Source organism: Danio aesculapii, chromosome 1, assembly GCF_903798145.1.
Source record: "Danio aesculapii chromosome 1, fDanAes4.1, whole genome shotgun sequence".
NCBI lineage: Eukaryota > Metazoa > Chordata > Actinopteri > Cypriniformes > Danionidae > Danio > Danio aesculapii.
The window spans coordinates 6542944-6568308 of NC_079435.1; the positions used below are offsets into that span (position 1 = coordinate 6542944).

The 25365-nt window shown below is 33.2% G+C and overlaps 1 protein-coding gene across 1 annotated transcript; it reads left to right on the plus strand.

The window, feature by feature from the left end:
* The first annotated feature begins 20282 nt into the window (after positions 1-20282).
* si:ch211-133l11.10 (rho-related GTP-binding protein RhoU) lies at positions 20283-25144 on the plus strand. The gene is made up of 3 exons (XM_056462271.1): positions 20283-20505; positions 21860-21918; positions 24473-25144. Exons 1-3 carry the CDS (start codon positions 20283-20285, stop codon positions 24947-24949), a joined length of 759 nt encoding a protein of 252 aa, XP_056318246.1. The 3' UTR covers positions 24950-25144.
* The last annotated feature ends 221 nt before the right edge of the window (positions 25145-25365 follow it).

Genomic DNA, 25365 nt, shown 5'->3' on the forward strand with positions numbered 1-25365 from the left:
CCAACTCTAGTCAAACACACCTGCTTATAGATTTCTAGTGCTCTTGAAAACACTGATTAGCATATTCAGGTGTGTTTGATTAGTGTTAGAGCTAATCTGTGCAGGACACCGGCCCTCCAGGACCGAGTTTGCCCACCCCTGTTCTAAAACATTTTAAAAGACATTCTAAAACATTTTAACATTCTAAAAGACTTTAAACCATTCTAACATCCTAAAAGACATTCTAAAACATTCTAAAACATTTAAACATTTTAAAAGACTTTAAACCATTCTAACATCCTAAAACATTCTAAAACATTTAAACATTTTAAAAGACTTTAAACCATTCTAACATCCTAAAAGACACTCTAAAACATTTAAACATTTTCAAAGACTTTAAACCATTCTAACATCCTAAAAGACATTCTAAAACATTCTAAAACATTTTAACATTCTAAAAGACTTTAAACCATTCTAACATCCTAAAAGACATTCTAAAACATTTTAACATTTTAAAAGACTTTAAACCATTCTAACATCCTAAAAGACATTCTAAAACATTCTAAGATTCTACTGTAGAAATGCTGGGTTCTACACAGTTTCTTAACGCTGAAATGCAAGTCAGTGGTTACAGGTTTTCAGCATTCTTCAAAATATCTCCCCATGTGTTCAACGGAGAAAGGAAATGCATATAGGTTTGCAAACAGGATAAGCAATGGTGAGTTAATTTTAATGTGAATGACATATTGCTTTTAAAAGTTGGGTAAATTAGATACGAATTATGTAAAAGACTGAACGAAACATGTTATGTCTGTTTAATAATTTACTGCATGTGTAAATGTATAATGAAGTGATAAACAATGACTTGTCAAATGTTATTTATTAACATACAGCAAAAATGGTAATGGTAAAACATAGCTTCGTCTGCTAGCATCAAACTTTTATCATTAGCATCTAAAACTAGGTGAAAACGTATAATAAATAAATAATAATATCTCCTTAGACACCCGCAACCTATTGTTTTGACTTCCTTTATGGGGGTTCAAGTCGTAATTTGGGGGTAGCCATGTTTAAATGAGAATTTAGAGTATTAGTCGCATGTTTAATTATTCTAAAATACAAAACAAGCAGTCGCAGAAGCGTCGAGACTGCTACCTGTGGTCCACGCATTGTTTCAGATCATATTACTTTGAGCAGCTGCCCGCGGGCACGCACAACAATCCACGCGCGCCCCCTGCGCTGACCACGAGGCTCATTATCATGCGCCGTTGCCATGGACATGGTGGTCGTGGCTTCATTGGGCTTCTCCTGGGGCCTCCCGAGGGGATACAATCATTCAATAATTACGCCGGGATCCTCTTATTTGCGCCCGTGTGCGTCTGTTTGTGGGTGTGTGTGAGCGTAAGGAAACAGGCGTGGACGTTTGGGAGCTGACGCTTGTCGCGTGCCTTCGCGTATCAAAACACATCTGCTTCTAGGGCTCCTGGGACTGATGCACCACAACATATCGACCTCGACACATTGATTTGACATGTCATAGGCATTTTTTGACACCACGATCGCTTCGCTAAACATATCAATGCAGTGATGGTTTGAGAAAATAATTTCTGTTGTTCAAAATCAGCATGTTTTAACCAAAACTGATCATTTACTCAGCCTCAAGTGGTTCCAAGCATTAGTTTTCTCTTCTGTTGAACACTAAAGAAAATATTTTAAAGATAGCTGAAAACCTGGAAACAATTTACTTCAATAAAAACAAAATACTGTATGTCAATGGTAATATGTTTTCAACATTCTTTAAAATATCTTCTTTTGTGTTATACAAAGAAAAGAAACTATGATAGCAGTTAAATGCTTCAAATGCTACATATTTCAATACTTCAAACACACTTAAAATGACAGCATGCCTCTGCATACAGTATGTCTAAGTGAGTGGAGTTTTTTAAAGGGATACAGTAGTTCACCCAAAATTTCTGTCATAATTTACTCACCCTTCACTGGTCACAAACCTGTTTGAGTTTCGTTGTTGTTGAACACAAAAGTTATTTCAATGTTAACCTTGCCTACTTCTAATTACTGGTTTTAAAACTTAAAAATTATTTTGTATTTATATTCCTCTTCCAGTGTATTTCAGTATATTTGGTTGATATTGATAATTTAATTAAATTTAAAATGAAGACGGTAATAATAAAGAACACTCATTTTTCAAATAACGTTCCAAAGGGAAGTTTGATTCCACATGAAAGAATCATTTTTGGTTTCTCAAAAACATTTCAGTGAACGCTTCAAAAAAAAATATTGAAGAAAAAAATATTGAAGAAATCAAAAGGACATTGTAGTAAATGATTTTCTACTATAAAATATTTCCTGTCACCTGTCGTGGAATGTAACGTTTTAGCACAAAAAAACTTTCTAACATTCTAAAAGACATTCTAAAACATTTTAACATTCTAAAAGACATTCTAAAACATTCTAAAATATTCTAAAAGACATTATAAAACACTCTAAAAGACATTCTTAAACATTCCAAAAGACATTCTAAAACATTTTAACATTCTAAAAGACATTCTAAAACATTCTAAAATACATTTTAAAACATTCTAAAAGACATTCTGAAACATTCTAAAAGACATTCTAAAAGACATTTTAAAACATTCTAAAAGACATTCTAAAACATTCTAAAAGACATTCTAAAAGACATTTTAAAACATTCTAAAAGACATTCTAAAAGACATTCTAAAAGACATTTTAAAACATTCTAAAAGACATTCTGAAACATTCTAAAAGACATTCTAAAACATTCTAAAAGACATTTTAAAACATTCTAAAAGACATTCTAAAGACATTCTAGAAGACATTCACTTAGAATGTGTTTCTAACATTCTAAAACATTCTAACATTATAAAAGACATTCTAAAACATTCTAAAAGACATTTTAAAAGACATTCTAACATTCTAAAAACATTCTAACGTTATGAAAGACATTATAAAACATTCTAAGATTCTAAAAGACATTCTAAAATATTCTAAAAGACATTTTAACATTGTAAAAGAACTTTGTTCACTATAAAGAATCTTTCATGGAATGGAAAGATTACTTTGATCTTAAAAAAATTGATTTCTTATTCGTTTGTATTGTAGTCCAGAACCATATGTTTTCCCCCACAGTCCTGCTGACTTCACCATAACTCTAAAGCGTAAAGCCCTGAGTAGGTGTGTCCGAACATCTGACTTGTATAGTGTACTTCAGGCCTTTGTTTTGAAAATGAAGCCCATAAAAGTTAGTCCTCTCTGTCTCTCTCTCTCTCTCTCTCTCTCTCTCTCTCTCTGTGTGTGTCTCCAGCAGCATCTGCCCTGAGGATGAACAGATGTAGGCACCTGTGTTTAGGGCTCACACATCCCCCATCATCCTTTTCTTCTGCTCTCCTCCCTTTTAACCTACTCAATCCTCCTCAGAAGGGCCCACAAAGGGCTAAAAGAGGAGGAGGGGGCAGAAACTATACCTCCATCACCCCCTCACACACACACTCACACACTCCCTGAGGACACACGCTCTCTCTATGAGCCTTTGTCATGAGCACTGTCCTCCAGACTGGCCCAAACAATCTGTTGCAAGAGATGATTGCTCATTTCCAAATGACGCCACCAACACAGGTGTGTGTTTATGTGTGTTGCAGGATATTTAAAAACCTGACGTTGCGATATTTGGGTTTTCTGCTACATACTGTGTATTGTGAATATGAATACAGTTTCAGCAGATGAATACCTCTATATTGGAAAGAAATAATTCGTTTTAGATTGATTGTAGGGCAGGGAATCATGTAGAACAAACATAATGAACAAATTGAAAGCAAACCTAAATCAAATAGAGTCTATAATAGTCTAATAAACAGAGCTTCATGGTTTTCCGAAGAGTCAAGCAGCATTCAGTTACAGAAATTCAATATTCAAATGTAACGTAAAATATTTAATAACACTGTTGTATAGTCATCATTGCATTATTAATATACAATAAGGTTGTATTAGATAATGTATTTACTAGCATGGACAAACAATCAACAATACATTTATTACAGAATTTACTAAATTAAAGTTAGTATAAATAATACTAATAATAGTAATAAATAATACTATAACAATAGTAAAGTCATTCATTGTTAGTTCGAGTTAACTCATGGTGCATTAACCAATGTTAACAAGCATGAATTTGGATTTTAATGCATTAGTAAATGTTGAATTATGATTAAAATGGGTGGCACGGTGGCTCAGTGGTTAGCAATATCGCCTCACAGCGTGAATGTCGCTGGTTTAAGTCCCAGTTGGCATTTCTGTGTTCTCCCCGTGTTGGCATGGGTTTCCCTCGAGTGGTCTGGTTTTCCCCTACAGTCCAAACACATGCGCTATAGGTGAATTGAATTAACTAAATTGGCTGTAGTGTATGAGTGTGTGTTTGTATGAGTGTGTATGGGTGTTTCCCAGTAATGAATTGTCTGGAAGGGCATCCGCTGCCTAAAACGTATGCTGGAATAGTTGGCAGTTCATTCCGCTGTGGTGACCCCTAATAAATAAGGGACTAAGCCGAAGAAAAATGAATGAATGATTAACAAATTCTGTACACTATTGTTCATTATTAGGCTATAAGTATGGCCAGACAGAATCTGCAGACATGTTTTGCTATTTCTATGGAGAATTTTGTAAAAAAAAATCTGCGGATTTATGTGGAATGATTTTAAGAGTATCAGAACTAAAGACTATTTAGTTACTAATAAAAATAATAACTTTTTAACTTTTATTTAATGTTTACAATGGAAATCCATTTAGATCCAATTATTTGTTAAACAAAGCAAGTCTCTCATATAATAAGACAGAAAATATTACTTTACAAACTGTATTGTAAATAAATCATATCAACATTGTGATATTACTATTATTAAATCACAATAATATTAGTGAAATTAATTTAAAAGCAGAATAAATATAAAACTGCAAACATTGACACAAGTAAATACAAAGACTCATTGATGAGCTAAAAATCTACAGAAATCTGCAGATTTCTGTGTACGCAGATTCCGTGTGAGCCTAGCTGTAAGTCACTTTCCAACACCTTTTCGTTCACTGTTCCTCACTGGTGGAATTATCTTCCCCTTCCCACACGGACTGCAGATTGACCAGAATCATTCAAATAACAACTAAAAACCTGAACCCCTGTGGACAAAACCAGGACCCTCTATTCTCTCCCCACCCCACCCCACAACACGACAACCTCGAAACCTTATGCAATTCTGAGTGTGCCTCACACAAGTGAGTGGGCTTGACAAACCACCTGTAGGAAACACACTTTCATCTCACTGACACTTTAACTGACACTTGCACCACCTTTGCACATTTGCATCAGACACTTTCTTACAATCTATCCATATCTCTAAAAAAACATTTATGAAGTGTGCCTCACACAGGTGAGTGGGCTTGACAAACCACCCGTAGAAACACTCCTCTCTCTATAAAAAACTCTTCTCCTCTTTACTCTCGCACTTAATTGTCTAAGCACGAACAGTTCCTTTGTATAATTAGCATTTCTTGCATATATTCTTGTTGAATCACTGAATGCCTCCTCAATTTGGACAAAAGTGTCTGCTAAATGACTAAATGTAAATTAGTTCGTGTTAACTCACAGTGCATTAACTGATGTTAGCAAGCGTGAATTTGGATATTAATGACGCATTAGTAAGTGGTGAACTATGATTAATAAATGCTGTACAAGTTTCATCATATTCTTTTCACCTTAGTCCCTTTATTAATCAGGGGTCGCCACAGCGGAATGAACCGCCAACTTATCCAGCATGTTTTTTATGCAGCGGATGCCCTTCCAGGTGCAACCCATCACTGGGAAACACCCATACACTCTCATTCACACACATACACCACGACCAATTTTGTTTAACCAATTCACTTATAGCGCATGTGTTTGGACTGTGGGGGAAACCAGAGCACCCGGAGGAAACCCACACAGAAATGTCAACTAATCCAGCCGAGGCTCGAACCAGCGACCTTCCTGCTGTGAGGCGACAGAGCTACCCACTGCGCCACCATGCCGCCCCTAACATTATTCATGTTAATAAATATGAAACCCTGTTTTAAAGTTTGACCTATTAATCTTAATAAACTTAAATATGTTGTCATTTTATATTCCTGCTTGCTTTAAACTCTCTCGAAATGTCTGTAAAACACATGCTAATTATAAACTTAGTCACACCAAAAATCTCATGTGTTCAGAACTGTTGTCCTGATCAGCTTTAATACAGACTCAACATCACAGATCCTGACTTTTGCAAATGAACACATTGATTTCGATGGTGAGATGATATATTTTTTGTGAAACTCAGATTGGTTCATATGGGTTGTTGCTAAAAGGGATACAGCTGCGGCCAGAAGTTGATGAGAACTATTTATTAAATTACCCATTAATTGTAAATTTATTTTTACATTTTATTAACATCTACCCCGACCTCAACCCTAAACCCAACTATCCCTGTAATGTAAAAACAGTAGTTATACAGAGTATTATTCATATTATTTATTAAATGGCATTTTATTAACATCTACCATTACCCCAACCCCCACAGTAATTTAAAATGTTATTTATACCAAGTTTTATTCATATTATTTATCAAATTATCCATCAAAATTGTATTCTATTAACGTCTACCCTTACTCCAACCCTCACAGTAATGTATAAACAGTCATTATACTGCGTTTTATTCATATTATTTATTAAATTATCCATTAAATAGTCATTTATTACCCTTTACCCCTACCCCAACCCTCACAGTAATCTGAAAACAGTATTTATACTGTGTTTTATTCATATTATTTATTAAATCACCCATTAAATTGTATTTTATTAACATCTACCCCTACCCTAACCCTTATGGTAGTGTAAAAAAAGTAATTATACTGCGTTTTATTCATATTATTTATTTAATTATCCATTAAATAGTATTTTATTAACCTTTACTCCTACCCCAACTCTTACAGTAATGTAAAAACAGTAATTATACCATGTATTATTCATATTATTTATTAAATTACCCAATTAAAATGGTATTTTATTAACGTCTACCTCTACCCTAACCCTCACAATAATCTAAAAACAGTAATTATACAGAGTATTATTCATATTATTTATAAAAATGGCATTTTATTAACATCCCCCATTACCCCAACCCCCACAGTAATTTGAAATGTATTTATACCAAGTTTTATTCATATTATTTATCAAATTATCCATTAAAATTGTATTCTATTAACGTCAGCCCTTACTCCAACCCTCACAGTAATGTATAAACAGTCATTATACTGCGTTTTATTCATATTATTTATTAAATTATCCATTAAATAGTCATTTATTAACCTTTACCCCTACCCCAACTCTTACAGTAATGTAAAAACAGTAATTATACCATGTATTATTCATATTATTTATTAAATTACCCATTAGATTGGTACTTTATTAACGTCTACCTCTACCCTATCCCTTATGGTAATGTATAAAAGTAATTATACTGCGTTTTATTCATATTATTTATTTAATTACCCATTAAATAGTATTTTATTAACATCTACCCCTACTCCAACTCTCACAGAAATGTAAAAACAGTCATTAAACGGCGTTTTATTCATATTATTTATTAAATTACCCATTAAATAGTATTTTATTAACCTTTACCCCTACCCCAACTCTTACAGTAATGTAAAAACAGTAATTATACCATGTATTATTCAGATTATTTATTAAATTACCTATTAAAATGGTATTTTATTAACATCTACCATTACCTCAACCCTCACAGTAATCTGAAAACAGTAATTATACTGTGTTTTATTCATATTATTTATTGAATCACCCATTAAATTGTATTTTATTAACATCTACCCCTACTCCAACCCTCACAGTAATGTAAAAACAGTAATTATACCATGTATTATTCAAATTATTTCTTAAATTACCCATTAGATTGGTACTTTATTAACTTCTACCCCTACCCTAACCCTTATGGTAGTGTAAAAAAGTAATTATACTGCGTTTTATTCATATTATTTATTAAATTATCCATTAAATAGTATTTTATTAACCTTTACCCCTACCCCAACTCTTACAGTAATGTAAAAACAGTCATTATACCATGTATTATTCATATTATTTATTAAATTACCCATTAAATTGGTATTTTATTAACGTCTACTCCTACCCTAACCCTTACAGTAATGTAAAAACAGTAATTATACAGAATATTATTCATATTATTGATCAAATTATCCATCAAAATTGTATTCTATTAGCAACCCTTACTCCAACCCTCACAGTAATGTATAAACAGTCATTATACTGCGTTTTATTCATATTATTTATTAAATTATCCATTAAATAGTATTTTATTAACCTTTACTCCTACCCCAGCCCTCACAAACGCTATATTGATGTGAGCATCCACGGCTGTATCCCTTTTAGACTTCACCATTGATTTATATGGGACGCTGCTGCAGTGTAGAGTGCTAAGTAGGTTGTGTGTGATTGTAGGTGTTTGGTACAGTAATCGTGCCCTCCACGCGCTTTTGTAACAAAATGTTGAGTGTTGAATGTCGGAGTCACACCCTGCAGAGGTTGACCTGCCGCAGACAAAGCCTGGAAAGTGCAGAATAACCAAGATGAGCTTTTAAGACAAAGCATGTGGCAGGTGTTGAGTGTGGCGCCGGTAAGATGAAGCTCGTGGGAAGAGCTTCAGCACAATAGGGTTGTTTTCTGGGCTTCATCTGATCTGGAGTCAGTGGTCGGACCGTGTGTTCTGACGTCTCATCCGTCAGGGTTTACCATCAGATATGATTCGGGATCAGTGCCGCTGCTCATGTTTGTTATGATCACCTCGAAACGAAGAGTGACTGTTGAAAACCAGCCGTCGAGATTCTGTCGGGTGTTTAGAGAGGATTAGTGATTATATATGCTGACAGGGCTGATTAATTGGAGACTCGTGTGCTTTTTTTAATTCAAACGTTTCTAATTGTAGTACATTTTATATACTCTAAAATAAGTGTGTGTGTTTGTGAGTGTGTGTATTTGTGCGCGCATTGTTGTAACTCAACTTTGGGTCAAATACCCAACTGTTGGATTAAATGGTGTAGGAAGAAAAAAAAAGTATATATCTCTACACATAAAATTATTTATTACACCATTTAATGTTGACTTACATCAACCAAATATTTATTTCATATTTGTGTGTGTGTGTGTGTTTGTGTGTGTATGTCTGTGTGTGTCTGTGTTATAGTTTATTGATTTATTTTCTAATTTGATTGATAAAATAACTGCACTTTTAATCATTTTAGATTAAATTATATCCTTTATTATAATTATAAATATTATTTGCTAAATGACATACATTTTTAATATTTATTTTTAACGTTTTATATATCAAATCTAGTTTATTGTGATAGAAATAAGTATAAAATATATTACTAATTTTTAATATATATTAAACAATACATGTATTATCATTTATTTCATATAATATAATTCATAAAATAAATAAATGTAATATATTATTTAAATATTAGAATTTACATTTTTCATTTTCATACTATTACTATTTTCATTTCATATATTTATTTAACGTTTTATGTATCAAATCTTGTTTATTTTGTTAGAAATAAATATTAGATATATTTACATTATACTTAAATATTAATGTATGCATTATATATATTCAATAATACATGTTTTATCATTTATTTCATAAAATATAATTAATACATTTAAAATATAAATATTAGAATTTACATTTCACTAATGTTTTATTTAATATATTTATTTATTTAACGTTATATATACAAATCTTGTTTATTTTGTAAGAAATAAGAAATATTTTTACATAATATCTAAACTTTTAATATATATTAATGCATAAATTGCAATTTATTTCATATAATATTATTCAGAAAGTAAATAAATGTAATACATTATTCAAATATTAGAATTTACATTTTATATTTTTCATTTAATATATTTATTTAACGTTTTATATGTCAAATCTTGTTTATTTTGTTAGAAATAAATATTAAATATATCTACATTATACTTAAATATTAATGTATACATTATATATATTTAATAATACATGTTTCATCATATATATAAATCTTGTTTATTTGTTAGAAATAAGAATGAATTATATTTACATAATATATAAATTTTTAATATATAATTTAAAATTTATTTAATTAAATAGAGTTCGTAAAATAAATAAATGTAATATTTACATTTTAGAATTTTTAATTTAATATATTTAACATTTAATATATCAAAACTTGTTTATTTAGTTAGAAATAAGTATTAAATATATTGACGTAATAATTAAAATATATATACATATATAAATAATAAATTAAATATATAAAGAATTAAATAATACATGTATTATTTTTTCAGAAAATATAATTAATTAAATAAATAAATCTAATATATAGTTTAAGTATTACAATACACATTTTACTTTAATTTTATTAACAATACAATTATTTATTTTATTATCAAAAATATATATATAGCCTATGTATAATTCAAGAAGTATCACGTTTGACTTCATTAAGCCTCAAAAACAGGTCTGAATTCAGTTTTAAGTCACTCCCTGCAGTGTTTTTCCACCTCTCTCTCTCTCTCTCTCTCTCTCTCTCTCTCTCTCTCTCTCTCTCTCTCTCTCCCTCTCTCTCTCTCTCTCTCTCCCCACCTCTCTGTCCTCTGGGTTTGTTCTCCAGTGCTGCTCCATTGTGCACCTGTTGTGAGCTGTTCAGGAATCCTGTCGGTCAAAAACATTAAACGGTCTAAAAGGGATACAGCTGCGGATACTCCCATCAATATAGCATCATTATTGTGACACTGAACAACAATAATTCATATTTTGACATTACTGTGAGTGTTGGGTTTAGGGCTGGGGTGGGAGTAATCGATGAGTGGGTAATTTAATAAATAATATTAATAACATTAGCTATAGCCTATAACTACTCTTTTGAGTTACTGTAATGGTTAAGGGTAGACGTAAATAAAATACAACGAGTAATTTAATAAATAATAAAAATATTTATCGTTAACTTCCTGCCGCGGCTGTATCCCTTCTAGCAACAACAGACAAAACAGGGGTCCTGGAGGTGAAGCTTTCTTCCTCCGCGTTTTTTTCTCGACCTTTCCTGCATTCTGTCGCTCTTGTGGTCTTTTTAGAGGTCCCAGACCCCTGCCCCGAGAGTCCTCCCCCGGGGGACAGCGGCTTTTGTGTGCCGATGCCGCTGCAAGCTGGACAGACAGCTGCTGCGGAGTGGACATCATCTCCCCATGCACGCGCACAGTTCGTGGGCCTCATCCGTATGTTTTCTGCGCATGTGCAGAAAAGCCAAGGCATGTTTTCTGCGAACTTTAATGAAGACAAAGTCCAGCGCGGGTCTGAAGTGACCTGTACTCACACACTTTACACTTCACGAGCGTTTATGAGGTAATAAGCGAATCTACAGAGCTGCGGTGTCATTTATTTCAGTTTATATAGAGGAAAGACGTGTTTAATGCGCGAGGGAGGGGATTTAAGGGGATAGTTCACCCAAAAATTACAATTCTGTCATCATTTAGTCATCCTTCACTTGTTCCAGACCAGTTTCCGTTTCTTTCTTCGGTTGAACACAAATTAAGATATTTTGAAGAATGTTGCAAACAGGTAACCATTGACTCCTATAGTGTGTTGTTTTCCTGAAGTTAGCAGCTGGTTTGCTACTTAAACATTTTGAAGAATTTTTTTTAAAAGCATATTTTTTTTATTACAGTTAGCTAATCTATATGTAAACGTTAAAGGGATAGTTCACCCCAAAATCAAAATTTACTCATTATTTACTCACCCTTAATTTTTTTATTCTGTTTAACATAAAATAAAGATATCATACAGAAAGCTGAAGTGTAACCATCGAATTCCATAGTAGCAAAAACCAACACAATGGAAGTCAATGGTAACAGGTTTCCAGCTTCCAATATATTTAAATTAATTAATTAATTTATTTATTTAAAAGTTTGATGTTTATATATCATTACCATAATGTGATAACTTCATTAATTCGTTAATTTTCCATCAGTTTAGTCCTTTATCAGGGGTCACCACAGTGGAATGAACCGCCAACTACTCCAGCATCGGTTTTACAAAGCAGATGCCCTTTCAGACGCAACCCAGTATTGGGAAAGTAATAAGTTCATCGGTTATTAAATAAATCAACAAACAGTCATTACCTTAATTTAATAATTACATACAATAATTGATATTAGCATATGCAAAATAAATAAAATAGCTAAAAAAAAAAAACAAGAATCACCATAATTCAGTATAAAGAAATAAACAGAACGGCAAAAACATGAGTATCATTGCAATAAGTAAATAAACTAATTTATTATTAATTTATTAATCATTACTATCATTAATGGTATTACTTTTACTTTTGTTATCATTATTATTATTATTACTGTTTTGACTTGCCCTCCTATTATCTCCTCATTATCATTATTATAAGTGTTTATACCATTGTCATTATTAAGGTTGCTGTAGTTGTTGTAGTAGTAGTCATTGTAGTAGTATCGATTGTAGTTGTGATTATTGAAGTAGTAGTTGTAATAGTTCCTGTAGTAGTAGATGTCGTTGGTATAGTGGTATCAGAAGTAGTAAAGGTGTTGTTGTTGATGTTGTTGTAGTAGTAGTAGATGTTGTCGATGTAGATGTTGTAGTAGCAGTGATTGCTGTAGTAGTATCAGTAGTAGTAGTAGTAGTAGTAGTAGTAGTAGTAGTAGTAGAAGACGTTGTTGTAGTAGTATTAGTTGTAGCAGACGCTGTAGTGGTATCAGTAGTAGTAGTAGTAGTAGACGTTGCTGTAGTAGTATTAGTTGTTGCAGACGCTGTAGTGGTATCAGTAGTAGTAGTAGTAGTAGTAGACGTTGTTGTAGTAGTATTAGTTGTAGCAGACGCTGTAGTGGTATCAGTAGTAGTAGTAGTAGTAGACGTTGTTGTAGTAGTATTAGTTGTAGCAGACGCTGTAGTGGTATCAGTAGTAGTAGTAGTAGTAGTAGACGTTGCTGTAGTAGTATTAGTTGTAGCAGACGCTGTAGTGGTATCAGTAGTAGTAGTAGTAGTAGTAGTAGTAGACGTTGTTGTAGTAGTATTAGTTGTAGCAGACGCTGTAGTGGTATCAGTAGTAGTAGTAGTAGTAGACGTTGTTGTAGTAGTATTAGTTGTAGCAGACGCTGTAGTGGTATCAGTAGTAGTAGAAGACGTTGTTGTAATAGTATTAGTTGTAGCAGACGCTGTAGTGGTATCAGTAGTAGTAGTAGTAGTAGTAGTAGACATTGTTGTAGTAGTATTAGTTGTAGCAGACGCTGTAGTGGTATCAGTAGTAGTAGTAGTAGTAGTAGACGTTGTTGTAGTAGTATTAGTTTAATTGAACACCTCATTACTTAAACTTAAATGGAGTAAGTTCACAGTACTCATATAGATTAGTTTTTTTAACTCAAATGGTTTGAGTTGTCTTAACTTATCGGGTTTTACAGTACTCCGTTGGTTTGAGTTCTCTTCATTTATCTGGTTTTACTGTGCTCAAATTGCTTCGTTTACTTAAATGAAGTAAGTTCACAGTACTCATATAGATTAGTTTAACTCAAATGGTTTAAGTTGCCTTAACTTATCGGGTTTTACAGTACTCAGTTGGTTTGAGTTCTCTTCATTTATTGGGTTTTACTGTGCTCAAATTGCTTCGTTTACTCAAAAGGAGTAAGTTCACAGTACTCATTTGGATTAGTTTTTGAACTTAAATGGTTTGTCGCAATCGGTTTCCTCAAATGATTTGAGTAAGCTTAACTTTTGGGTTTTATAGTGTGTATATATATCGTCACCTTGGAATTATAAGGCTCTTTCTGCGTTCTGAATGATTTTGAGATATTGAGCTTCAAAGCAAGCAGTAACATTTGTTTTTTAAATAAAAAGTCTTAAAATGTAAACAACTTATTAAAAAACATCCCATAATGTAAATAACAAGAATATGTCAATAACTCAATTTTGACAAAAATGTCAGATAGACCTTATAATTCTTAGGTGACGATATGTCTATATGTATTTCTACAAAGGCAGAATTTTACAAAACCAAAATGAAAACACTGTCCCACTGCTGTAATACAAAAATCAAACAATTCTCATGACCAAAATGCATATTTGATCAATTTAACTCTATAATATTTGCAATTAACTATTCATGGAAAGCTAAAACGACAACATTTTGCATGTGTATTAACCCACATAAGCCTCCACACACATATATATATATACACATGTGTGCATGTGTGTGTCGTCCTGTTGCAAAAGCTGATCTGTGCGATAATGCCATTGTGTGGACGAATCTAATGACGCCTGTTGGTGTGTTATTAAGGCAGCACAGGGGTCATTAGGAGTGTGTGTACGTGTGTGTGTGTGTGACTGAGATAATAAAAGCAGCACACGGGTCATTAGGAGTGTGTGTTCAGTCGGTTCCCATGCTCTCAACTAAAGCTGGACAGCAGGCTTGTGCTTTCACACACACACACACTCATGACGGCACACGCCTGTTGACTGAGGCACAAAAAAAGTGTGTGACATGGTCGTGGCCTCGCACCCCTCTGCATCCCCAGTGTCTTTTCTCATCCCTCCCACCCTCGTCCTTTCTTTCATTCTTTCTTTCTTTTGAGAATCTCTCTATCCGTGCGTCCATCCCTCCCCGGCTTAGAGCCCTGTGTTCCTCTTCTAATCATTTTTACCCATCAGATGATCCGGCCCCTTATTTCACACTCACACTATTAAGATAGAGTCCTCCCACAGCACACACACACACAGACACACTCCTGCAGGTCCTCAGGGAAAGCACTGGAAGCATTGTGTGTGTGTAAAGACACATCTGCGTCCACACACACACACATATACTTTCACACACTGCAAGTCTGAGGGCTCATATTTCAGCACAAAATCTGAAAACATCGCAATGATGTAATTCTCATCACCACACCGCAATAAAAAATTAAGTAAAAATGTTTAGCATAATTCAAAACAATAAATAAAAGGTTTGTAATTAGTATAATGAAATCAATTATTCGTCATTACTATGGTGCAATTAATAAAATAAGTATGATTCAAAACTAAAATACACATCATTACCAAAATGCAACAAATAAAATAACGATCATTACCATAATGCAGTAATAAAATGAGTATTATTACTATAATGCAATTATAAAGACAACAAGCATCATTGCTGCCTTGAATTAATAATAAAATTCTTTATTAAATAAGTATATATTTATATATATATATATATATATATATATATATATATATATATATATATATATATATATATTTGAGATATTGAGCTTCAAAGCAAGCAGTAACATTTGTTTTTTAAATAAAAAGTCTTAAAATGTAAACAACTTATAAAAAAACATCCCATAATGTAAATAACAAGAATATGTCAAAAACTCAATTTTGACAAAAATGTCAGATAGACCTTATAATTCTTAGGTGACGATATGTCTATATGTATTTCTACAAAGGCAGAATTTTACAAAACCAAAATGAAAACACTGTCCCACTGCTGTAATACAAAAATCAAACAATTCTCATGACCAAAATGCATATTTGATCAATTTAACTCTATATTATATATATATATATACTCTATATAACTCTATATATATATATATATATATATATATATATATATATATATATATATATCTCATTACCCATAATGCAATACATAAGTAAATGAAGAAGGTTTCTCATTACCATAATGCGATCAATCATTAGTAGGGCCAGACAGAATCTGCGGACATTTTTTTTGCTATTTGAGGAACTTTGCTAAAAATCTGCGGATTTCTGCGGAATTATTTTGGCAGTATCATAACTTAATATGTGAAATAAAAAATTATATCTTTTTAACTCGTGTTTAATGTTTAAAATGCAAATCCAATTAGATTCACTTTATTTGGTAAACAAAGCAAGTCTCTCATATAATATATCTCTACTAAAAGACAGAAAATATTACTGTACAAACTGCATTGTACATAAATCAGATGAACATTTTCATATTAGTCAATAATATCACTGTAGTTAATTTAAAAACTGAAGAAATATAGATTTACACACATTTACTCAAGTAAATAAACAGAATTAAAGATGGGCTGAAAATCTGCAGAAATCTGCGGAAAATCTGTGGAATTCTGCGTGCGCAGATTCTCTGTGGGCCTAATCATTAATCATTACTATGGTGCAATTAATAAAATAAGTATTATTTTAAAAATGAAATACATATATACAAACATACATGTCATTATCAAAATGCACTAAATTAAATAATAATGATCATTACCATAATGCACAATAATAAAACGATTATTATTACTGTAATGCAATTAATGAAGACAACAAGCATCATTACTGCAGTTAATTAAAATAAAATAAATAAACAATATATAAATCAATCAAGGTTTATCATTACCATAATGCAATCAATTGTCATTTCTATGATGCAATTAAAATAAATAAAATAAGTACAATTTAAAAACATTTATTAAATACATACAGACATATCATTACTAAAATGCAATAATTGAAATAAAGATCATTAGCATAATGCATAAAAATTAAAAGAGTATTATTACTAAATTCATATAATTAATAAAAACAAGCATCATTGCTGCAGTGAATTAATAATAAAAAAATTAAATATCAGTTTTATCATTACCATAATGCAATCAATCATTCATCATTTCTATGGTGCAATTAATAAAATAAGTATAATAAAAAAATACATATATAAACATACATACATACAAACAAATCATTACCAAAACGCAAGAAATGAATTAACGATCTTTACCATAATGCAGAATAATAAAACTAGTATTATTACTCAATTAATATAATTAATATAAACAAGCATCATTACTGAAGGGAATTAATAATAAAGAAATTAAATAATAAAATAAATAATATATATCATTACCATAATGCAATACATAAATTAATCAAAAAGGTTTTATCATTACCATAATGCAATCAATCATTCATCATTACCCTGGTACAATTAATAAAATAAGTATAATTTAATAAATAATAATAATTTATAATAATAAACAATCATAAAAAATACATACATATTACCAAAATGCAATAAATGAAATAATGTCTATTACCATAATGCAGAATAAAGTAAAATTAAAATTAAATTAAATGTATTATTACTCAATTAATATAATTAATAAAAACAAGCATCATTGCTGCAGTGAATTAAAAATAAAACATGAAATAAATAAATAACATATATCATTACCATAAAGCTATAAATATATAAATCCAGAATCATCAGCATAATGCAATGAATACCATAATATAAAAGATTACCAGAATACAAAATCATTCTTATTACATTACCATAATCAGTTTCTTTCATTAGAAAAATGCTATAACTTGTTCAAAAATTTATAATTTTCTGTATATTAACAATGTGAATATATAAATTATGTAAAATAATGCTCTAATTTGTAATTTATATTGTTTTAAATGATCATTTAAGCTAGTTTCCATGCCAAACAGTCTTATAATAGTACTAAAATCAGGGCTTTCTTTCACCAAGATGCATATTTCATTTTCTATAATGAAAATATTACCTGGATTTTCCTGAGTTTCACATTAATTGGCCTGCTTTATTGATTCGTTAATATATATATATATATATTAATTAATTTTATATATATGTAGGCGACACAGTGGCGCAGTAGGTAGTGCTGTTGCCTCACAGCAAGAAGGTCGCTGGTTCGAGCCTCGGCAGGGTCAGTTGACGTTTCTGTATGGAGATGGCATGTTCTCCCTTCGTTCGCGAGGGTTTCTTCCGAGTTCTCCAGTTTCCCCTGCAGTCCGATAACATGCGGTACATGCTATTTTTAATAAAGGGACTAAGCCGAAAAGAAAATGAATAAATATATATATATATATATATATATATATATATATAATTCTATAATTGTGCATTATTAATAACTATGTTTAATTGTCATGAAAATGTCAATGTTGTCGCAATATAACACGACTGTACTGTCTTAAGCTTTAAGTTCATTTTCTTTTGGCAGAAGGATTCATTAATTTTAATCTATTTTCCTATGATTTTTATGGTGAAATAGGACCTATCCTGACAGGTTGGATGAGATTGAACCTCGCAGAAGTGTAAATACACACATACACGTCTAAAAACATGAACATTCCAGAGGCAACACAACTGTGTGTGTGTGTGTGTGCTTTGTATTTCTCACGTTGTAAGGACCAAATGTCCCCACAAGTATAGCAATGCCAGAACATTTTGACCTTGTTGAAACTTTTTTGGTCTCCATGAGGAAGACAGCTCATAAATCACACAGAGTATACAGTATAAACATCATTACATGTATATGGGAAGTCCCCATAAAGATAGCTGTAAAAGTGTGTGTGTGTGTGTGGGAGTGTGTGTGCTGCTATCAGCTCTTATCAGGCACAATCTGACGGCTGTTTGATGGACTAGTACTGAGCGATTGTGTTTTCAGCTGATCTGTGTGTGTGTGTGTCTGTGTGTGTGAGTGTGTGGATCAGGGGCGTGAGGTGCTTTGATGGTGTGATATACGCGTGTGTGTGCGTGTGTGTGTGTGTGTTTGAGGGCGGCTGCCAGGGTCAGCTCTGTCCTGGGAAAGTTGAGCTCTCCATTTACATCAGCACATGTTGAGGCCTTCTGGTGGCTGCAGGAGCACACGGGTGGACAGATGGCAGAAGCTGCAGATTCACTGCAAACACACACACACACACACACACACACACACACACACACACACACACACACTCAGAGATGCGGAGGAGAGCTGGACTTTTCAGTCAGCGTCATACATAGCTGAGGCACTAGTTTAAAGGGATAGTTCACCCAAAAATGAGAAGTTATCATTCACTCAATCTTCACTTGTTCCAAACCAGTTTGAGTGTCTTTCTTCGGTTGAACACAAAAGAAGATATTTTGAAGAATGATAAATACCATAGCAACGGCCTGTCACATCACATCACCACATCCTTGACCTTTCACATCGTTTATCACTTGACCTCATATTTTATTCAGGAGATTTTTGTCTTTTTCTTTCTATCTATCTATCTATCTATCTATCTATCTATCTATCTATCTATCTATCTATCTATCTATCTATCTATCTATCTATCTATCTATCTATCTATCTATCTATCTATCTATCTATCTATCTATCTATCTATCTATCTGTCTGTCTGTCTGTCTGTCTGTCTGTCCGTCCAATCATCCATCCATCCATCCATCCATCCATCTATCTATCTATCTATCTATCTATCTATCTATCTATCTATCTATCTATCTATCTATCTATCTATCTATCTATCTATCTATCTGTCTGTCAATCTATTTATCTATCCATCCATCCATCTATCTGTCGATCAATCAATCAATCAATCTATCTATCTGTCAATCTATCTGTCCGTCTGTCCATCCATCCATCCATCCATCCATCTATCTATCTATCTATCTATCTATCTATCTATCTATCTATCTATCTATCTATCTATCTATCTATCTATCTATCTATCTATCTATCTATCTATCTATCTATCTATCTATCTGTCTGTCTGTCTGTCTGTCTGTCTGTCTGTATGTCTGTCTGTCTGACAATCTATTTATCTATCCATTCATCCATCTATCTGTCAATCAATCAATCAATCAATCAATCAATCTATCAATCTATCTATCTATCTATCTATCTATCTATCTATCTATCTATCTATCTATCTATCTATCTATCTATCTATCTATCTATCTATCTATCTATCTATCTATCTATCTATCTATAATTGTTTTACTAAGGATTGCTTACAGAGCAGAGCATACTTTGCTACGGTTTTCTCTAAGTTCTCAGTATAACTCCTGCTCTGGGAGGAGATGTGAGACTCGAAACGCAACACTGAGCGCGCGCGCGTGTGTGTAATAATCCTCTTTACTGCAGCAGATGCTCGTCTGTCAATCAACCGGACCGAACTTGACTTGAGAGCGCGAGGGAAACAGCCCAGCAGGCGTCATTTAGCGATGCAGGAATGGTAAATAAACCCGTTTTTTGCACACACCATGCCTTGATAGCGGCCACAGTCGTGTTTAAAAGTTGCATTTGTTGACCGGATAACGCAATGCCGTCGCAGGATGACGCCGAGTCGGTAAATAAAGACGATTTTCCGCCTCCGGTTCCACCGCGAGTGCCTCCTCCGCGTGACCCGCCGGCAGCACCTGAACGCCGGCTAAAGTGTGTGCTGGTCGGCGATGGAGCGGTGGGTAAAACCAGTCTGATTATCAGCTACACCACCAACGGATATCCGGCAGAACACATTCCCACTGCCTTTGACAACTTCACAGGTAAACTCCAATCACAATTGAGGTAAAGTTAATTTTATATTCGCACATTGGGACTTTCTTCCTAATAATATCATTTCAGACAAGTATTATTAGCATATTAGCAACCAGTGACTATCAAAGTACAACATTGTTCACAGTCAGTTAAATATTGCTAATGTCTAATTGTGCTAATGACGTTTCGAGGTTATAAATACATGCAATTTCAGACATAATATTAATTATATAATATAAATTAGCATGGTAAACAATATATGGACCGTGAAATGAACGAATGTGCGAATATAAAACCAATTTTACCTCAATAACTGTACTGATTCTGTAACTTAAGTGCACAGATCACTTTTATATAGAGTTACATTATAGATTTTGCATGTAAACATACAGAACATCGTCACACACTGTAAAAATCTTACCTTTACTCACATTATTTATGAATAAGCTATATACATTACCTCTTTGAAAGTACACTTAAATATATGACTGCAGGTTAACTATGTACAGTTATTTTAAAAGGCTGGGATGATTTTTCAATGGGGACTGTATATGGGGCGGCTGAAAAGTAATGTAGTACACTGACTGGAGTCATGATGAAAACATCCTCAAAATAGACAAGTAAAAATTATTTCCAAATTTACATATCGTAAATCTATAGGACAAGCCCACATGAACAAAAATACCATAGTAATTTATATTTAGTAAGCCATAGAGTGTTTTTGAACCATTTGCTTTTGAATTTCATTCAGCAGACTGTAGTATTAATGTGTAATAAAGTGTCATAAATACTGTAGCATGCTTTAGTTTTTAACTACAGTAATCATTTGGTGTGTGGTGTAGTATAATATACCATATATTTGTAGAACACTATAATATTGGGTCATTTGTTTATATTACTATAGTTGTTGTGTTACCATAACAACTACAGAATGAGTTTGCTCTCTGTTCAAACTACTTATTTAAAATGAGCTGAAACAACACAATTCTCCAGTTTTTTGAGACAACTTAATTGCTTTATGTTCAATCCACTTAAATTTGTAAAGCTAATAACTTAACTTAATTCCTTCACATTGACCCAACACAAACCGATTGTGCTGAACCCAGCATTTTTTACTGTGGACTTAACTATAGCATGGTTGAAAAATAAATGACTATATTATTTTTTTCATGTGAGGCATCGGCTATGCAAGACAGTATTAGAAATATGGACTTTATTATCTATTTTTAATTCCAGTAGTTACTTTTTCTCCACCTTATAGAAGAGTTGTGGGATGTATTGACGTCTCAGCTTAGCGTTAGTATTGATTGCATAGTAATAATTAGCATACATTTTCTAACTAATAAGTGTTTACTATCTCAGCCAGGGTAGTGGTGGATGGGAGACCAGTTCAACTGCAGCTGTGTGACATGGCAGGACAGGTGATCTATCTATCTATCTATCTATCTATCTATCTATCTATCTATCTATCTATCTATCTATCTATCTATCTATCTATCTATCTATCTATCTATCTATCTATCTATCTATCTATCTATCTATCCATCCATCCATCCATCCATCCATCCATCCATCCATCCATCCATCCATCCATCCATCCATCCATCCATCCATCCATCCATCCATCCATCCATCCATCCATCCATCCATCCATCCATCCATCCATCCATCCATCTTTCATTCTATCGTTCCATCCATCCATCCATCCATCCATCCATCCATACATACATCTTTCGTTCCATCGTTCCATCCATCCATCATCTGTTGTTCTATCTATCTATCTATCTATCTATCTATCTATCTATCTATCTATCTATCTATCTATCTATCTATCTATCTATCTATCTATCTATCTATCTATCTATCTATCTATCTATCTATCTATCTATCTATCTATCTGTCTGTCTGTCTGTCTGTCTGTCTGTCTGTCCTATCTATCTATCTATCTATCCATCCATCCATCCATCCATCCATCCATCCATACATCTTTCATTCTATCGTTCTATCATTCCATCCATCCATCCATCCATCCATCCATCCGTCCGTCCGTCCGTCCGTCCGTCCGTCCGTCCGTCCGTCCGTCCGTCCGTCCGTCCGTCCGTCCGTCCGTCCGTCCGTCCGTCCGTCCGTCCGTCCGTCCGTCCGTCCGTCCGTCCGTCCGTCTATCTATCTATCTATCTATCTATCTATCTATCTATCTATCTATCTATCTATCTATCTATCTATCTATCTATCTATCTATCTATCTATCTATCTATCTATCCATCCATCTGTCTTGATTGATGAACTCTTTCTCTCTCTCTCTGTGTGTGTTTGAATGGCAGAGATGGGGGGCAGTGGATCATTCTCTAAATGTAAGCAACATGATATGACGGATTAGCGCCACCTAGTGTCAGACGTAGATCCCTGTATTCTTTTAGCACAGAGTCCTGTAGGTTTCTGTATGAGTATCACATAGGTTGACCAGTAATGATGTGTTCAGTTTATTAATGAGCACAATGGATTATAATGTTTTTTTCTTCACCATTCTGTTTTTAAAGGGATAGTTCACCTAAAAAATAAATGTACTCACTGTTATGCTTATTCATCCTCAAGTGGTTCCAAATGTTTATGAGTTTCTTTCTTCAGTTGAACACAAAAGAGGATATTTTAAAGAAAGCTGAAAACCCCATTGACTTCTATAGTAGGGGAAAACAAATATTCTATGCCAATATTAAAGTCGGTGGTTACAGGTTTTCTACATTTTTCAAAATATCTTCTTTTGTGTTCAACAGTAGAAAGAGACTCATAACAGTTTTGAACCACCTATGGATGAATAAATAGTCAATTTTGGGTGAACTGTCCCTTTTAATACAACAAATTGTCCATTTAATGTACATTAAACATCGAGATTGCTTAACGTTTTATATTATATAATTATTTAAGTGGTTACCAGTTTCCAACATTTTTAGAAATATCTCCTTTTGTGTTCAACAGTAGAAAGACACTCATAACAGTTTGGAACCACTTGTGGATGAATAAACAGAGTAAATTTTCAATTTTGGACTTTTAATACATTAAATTGTCTGTTCACTGTACACTAAAACATCAAGATTGGTTAATGTATTGTATTATATTATTATTTTTAGTCAATGGTTACCAGTTTCCAACATTTTTCAAATAATCTCCTTTTGTGTTCAACCGTAGAAGTAAACTCATTGCATTTTTGAATTAAGCTTGGTTTACTTGAAACTTGAACTTTCCCTTTTAATAGAACAAATTGTCCATTTAATGTACACTAAAAAATCCAGATTGATTTACACATTATATTATATTATTATTTTAAGTTGGCGGTTCATTCCGCTGTGGCGACCCCAAATAAATAAGGGACTAAGCCGAAGGAAAATTAATGAATGAATTATTTTGTCAGTGGTTCTCAGTTTCCAACATTTTTCAAAATATCTGCTTTTGTTTTCAACAGTAGAAAGAGACTCATAACAGTTTTGAACCACTTGTGGATAAATAAATTGTCAGTTTTGGGTGAACTGTGCCTTTTAATACAACAAATTGTCCCTTTAATGAATATTAAAACATTAAGATTACTTTACGTATTATATTATTATTTTATGTCAGTGGTTACCGGTTTCTGACATTTTTCTAAATATCTGCTTTTGTTTTCAACAGTAGAAGGAAACTCGTAACAGTTTGGAATCACTTGTGGATGAATAAATAGAGTAAATGTTCAATTTTGGGTAAACTGTCCTTTTTAATACAATAAATTGTCCATTTAATGTACACTAAAGCATCAAGATTGGTTTACACATTATATTATATAATTATTTTAAGTCAATGTTTACCGGTTTTCAACATTTTTCAAAATATCTCCTTTTGTGTTCTACAATAGAAGAAAACTCGTAACAGCTTTGAACCACTTGTAGTCGATTTTCAATTTTGTGTATATCAAGATTGGTTTATAGGTTATATTTCTGTTTCCAGGATGACTTTGACCGACTCCGCCCACTCTGTTACCGGGATGCTGATGTGTTCCTGCTCTGCTACAGTGTGGTCCTCCCATCCTCCTTCAAAAGTGTGACGGACCGCTGGGCTCCTGAAATTAATCGAATCTGTCCTGGTGTTCCTATCATCCTCGTGGGCACTCAGTGTGATTTACTTGAAGACGTTCAGGTGCTTATACGACTCGCAGAAGGCCAGGAGAAACCGGTGAGCCAAGAAGATGCCCGATTGTGTGCCCGTAGCATCGGTGCTGTGACATCTGCTGAATGTTCAGCTCTGACACAGAAGAACCTGAAGGAAGTGTTTGACGCCGCCATCTTAGCTAGCATGAAGCATGCGGAGGAGTCGATGTGGCCGAGGATCCAGACGCTGAGAGAAAAAACCCCGGATAAAATCAGACAGCTTTCTGAAACCTGGTGGAAGAAACTGAGCTGCGTCCAGAGCTTTGATTTTCAGTGACGGAGGATCCACTGGTGGGTTTGAGTTGCCTTTTTTGTTAAATCAGAAGCTCACAATGTAAACGAATGTTCTTAAAGGTACAGTTTACACTCAAAAATGTACAAAATCTGGCATTGTTTACTTTTTTCCACTTGTTTTAAGCCTAAATGAGTATCTATCTTCTGTTGAACACAAAAGAAGATGGTTTAAAGAATGTTCTGCCCTCTAAACAAAAATATCTGTTCATTAACAGGTTGCGTATTTTGTAATTTACAGGTTTAGGAATTGCATTATGGGATGCTTACCTCCGCTCTATTGACTTTTGGTGTTGGAAATTCAACTCTACAGTTTAATAAAGTAACTTTTGCTAAACGTATAGCAGTTTGAAACAATATATTGTATACTATATAGTAGGGTTGTCACGATACTGGAATTCA

Excerpts from the sequence above, each read along its gene's own strand:
- si:ch211-133l11.10 (XM_056462271.1), top strand. The coding sequence starts at position 20,283 with ATGCCGTCGCAGGATGACGCCGAGTCGGTAAATAAAGACGATTTTCCG. Across the intron at positions 20,506-21,859 it reads TGCCTTTGACAACTTCACAG|CCAGGGTAGTGGTGGATGGG; the intron begins GTAAACTCCAAT and ends TTACTATCTCAG. Across the intron at positions 21,919-24,472 it reads TGTGTGACATGGCAGGACAG|GATGACTTTGACCGACTCCG; the intron begins GTGATCTATCTA and ends TTCTGTTTCCAG.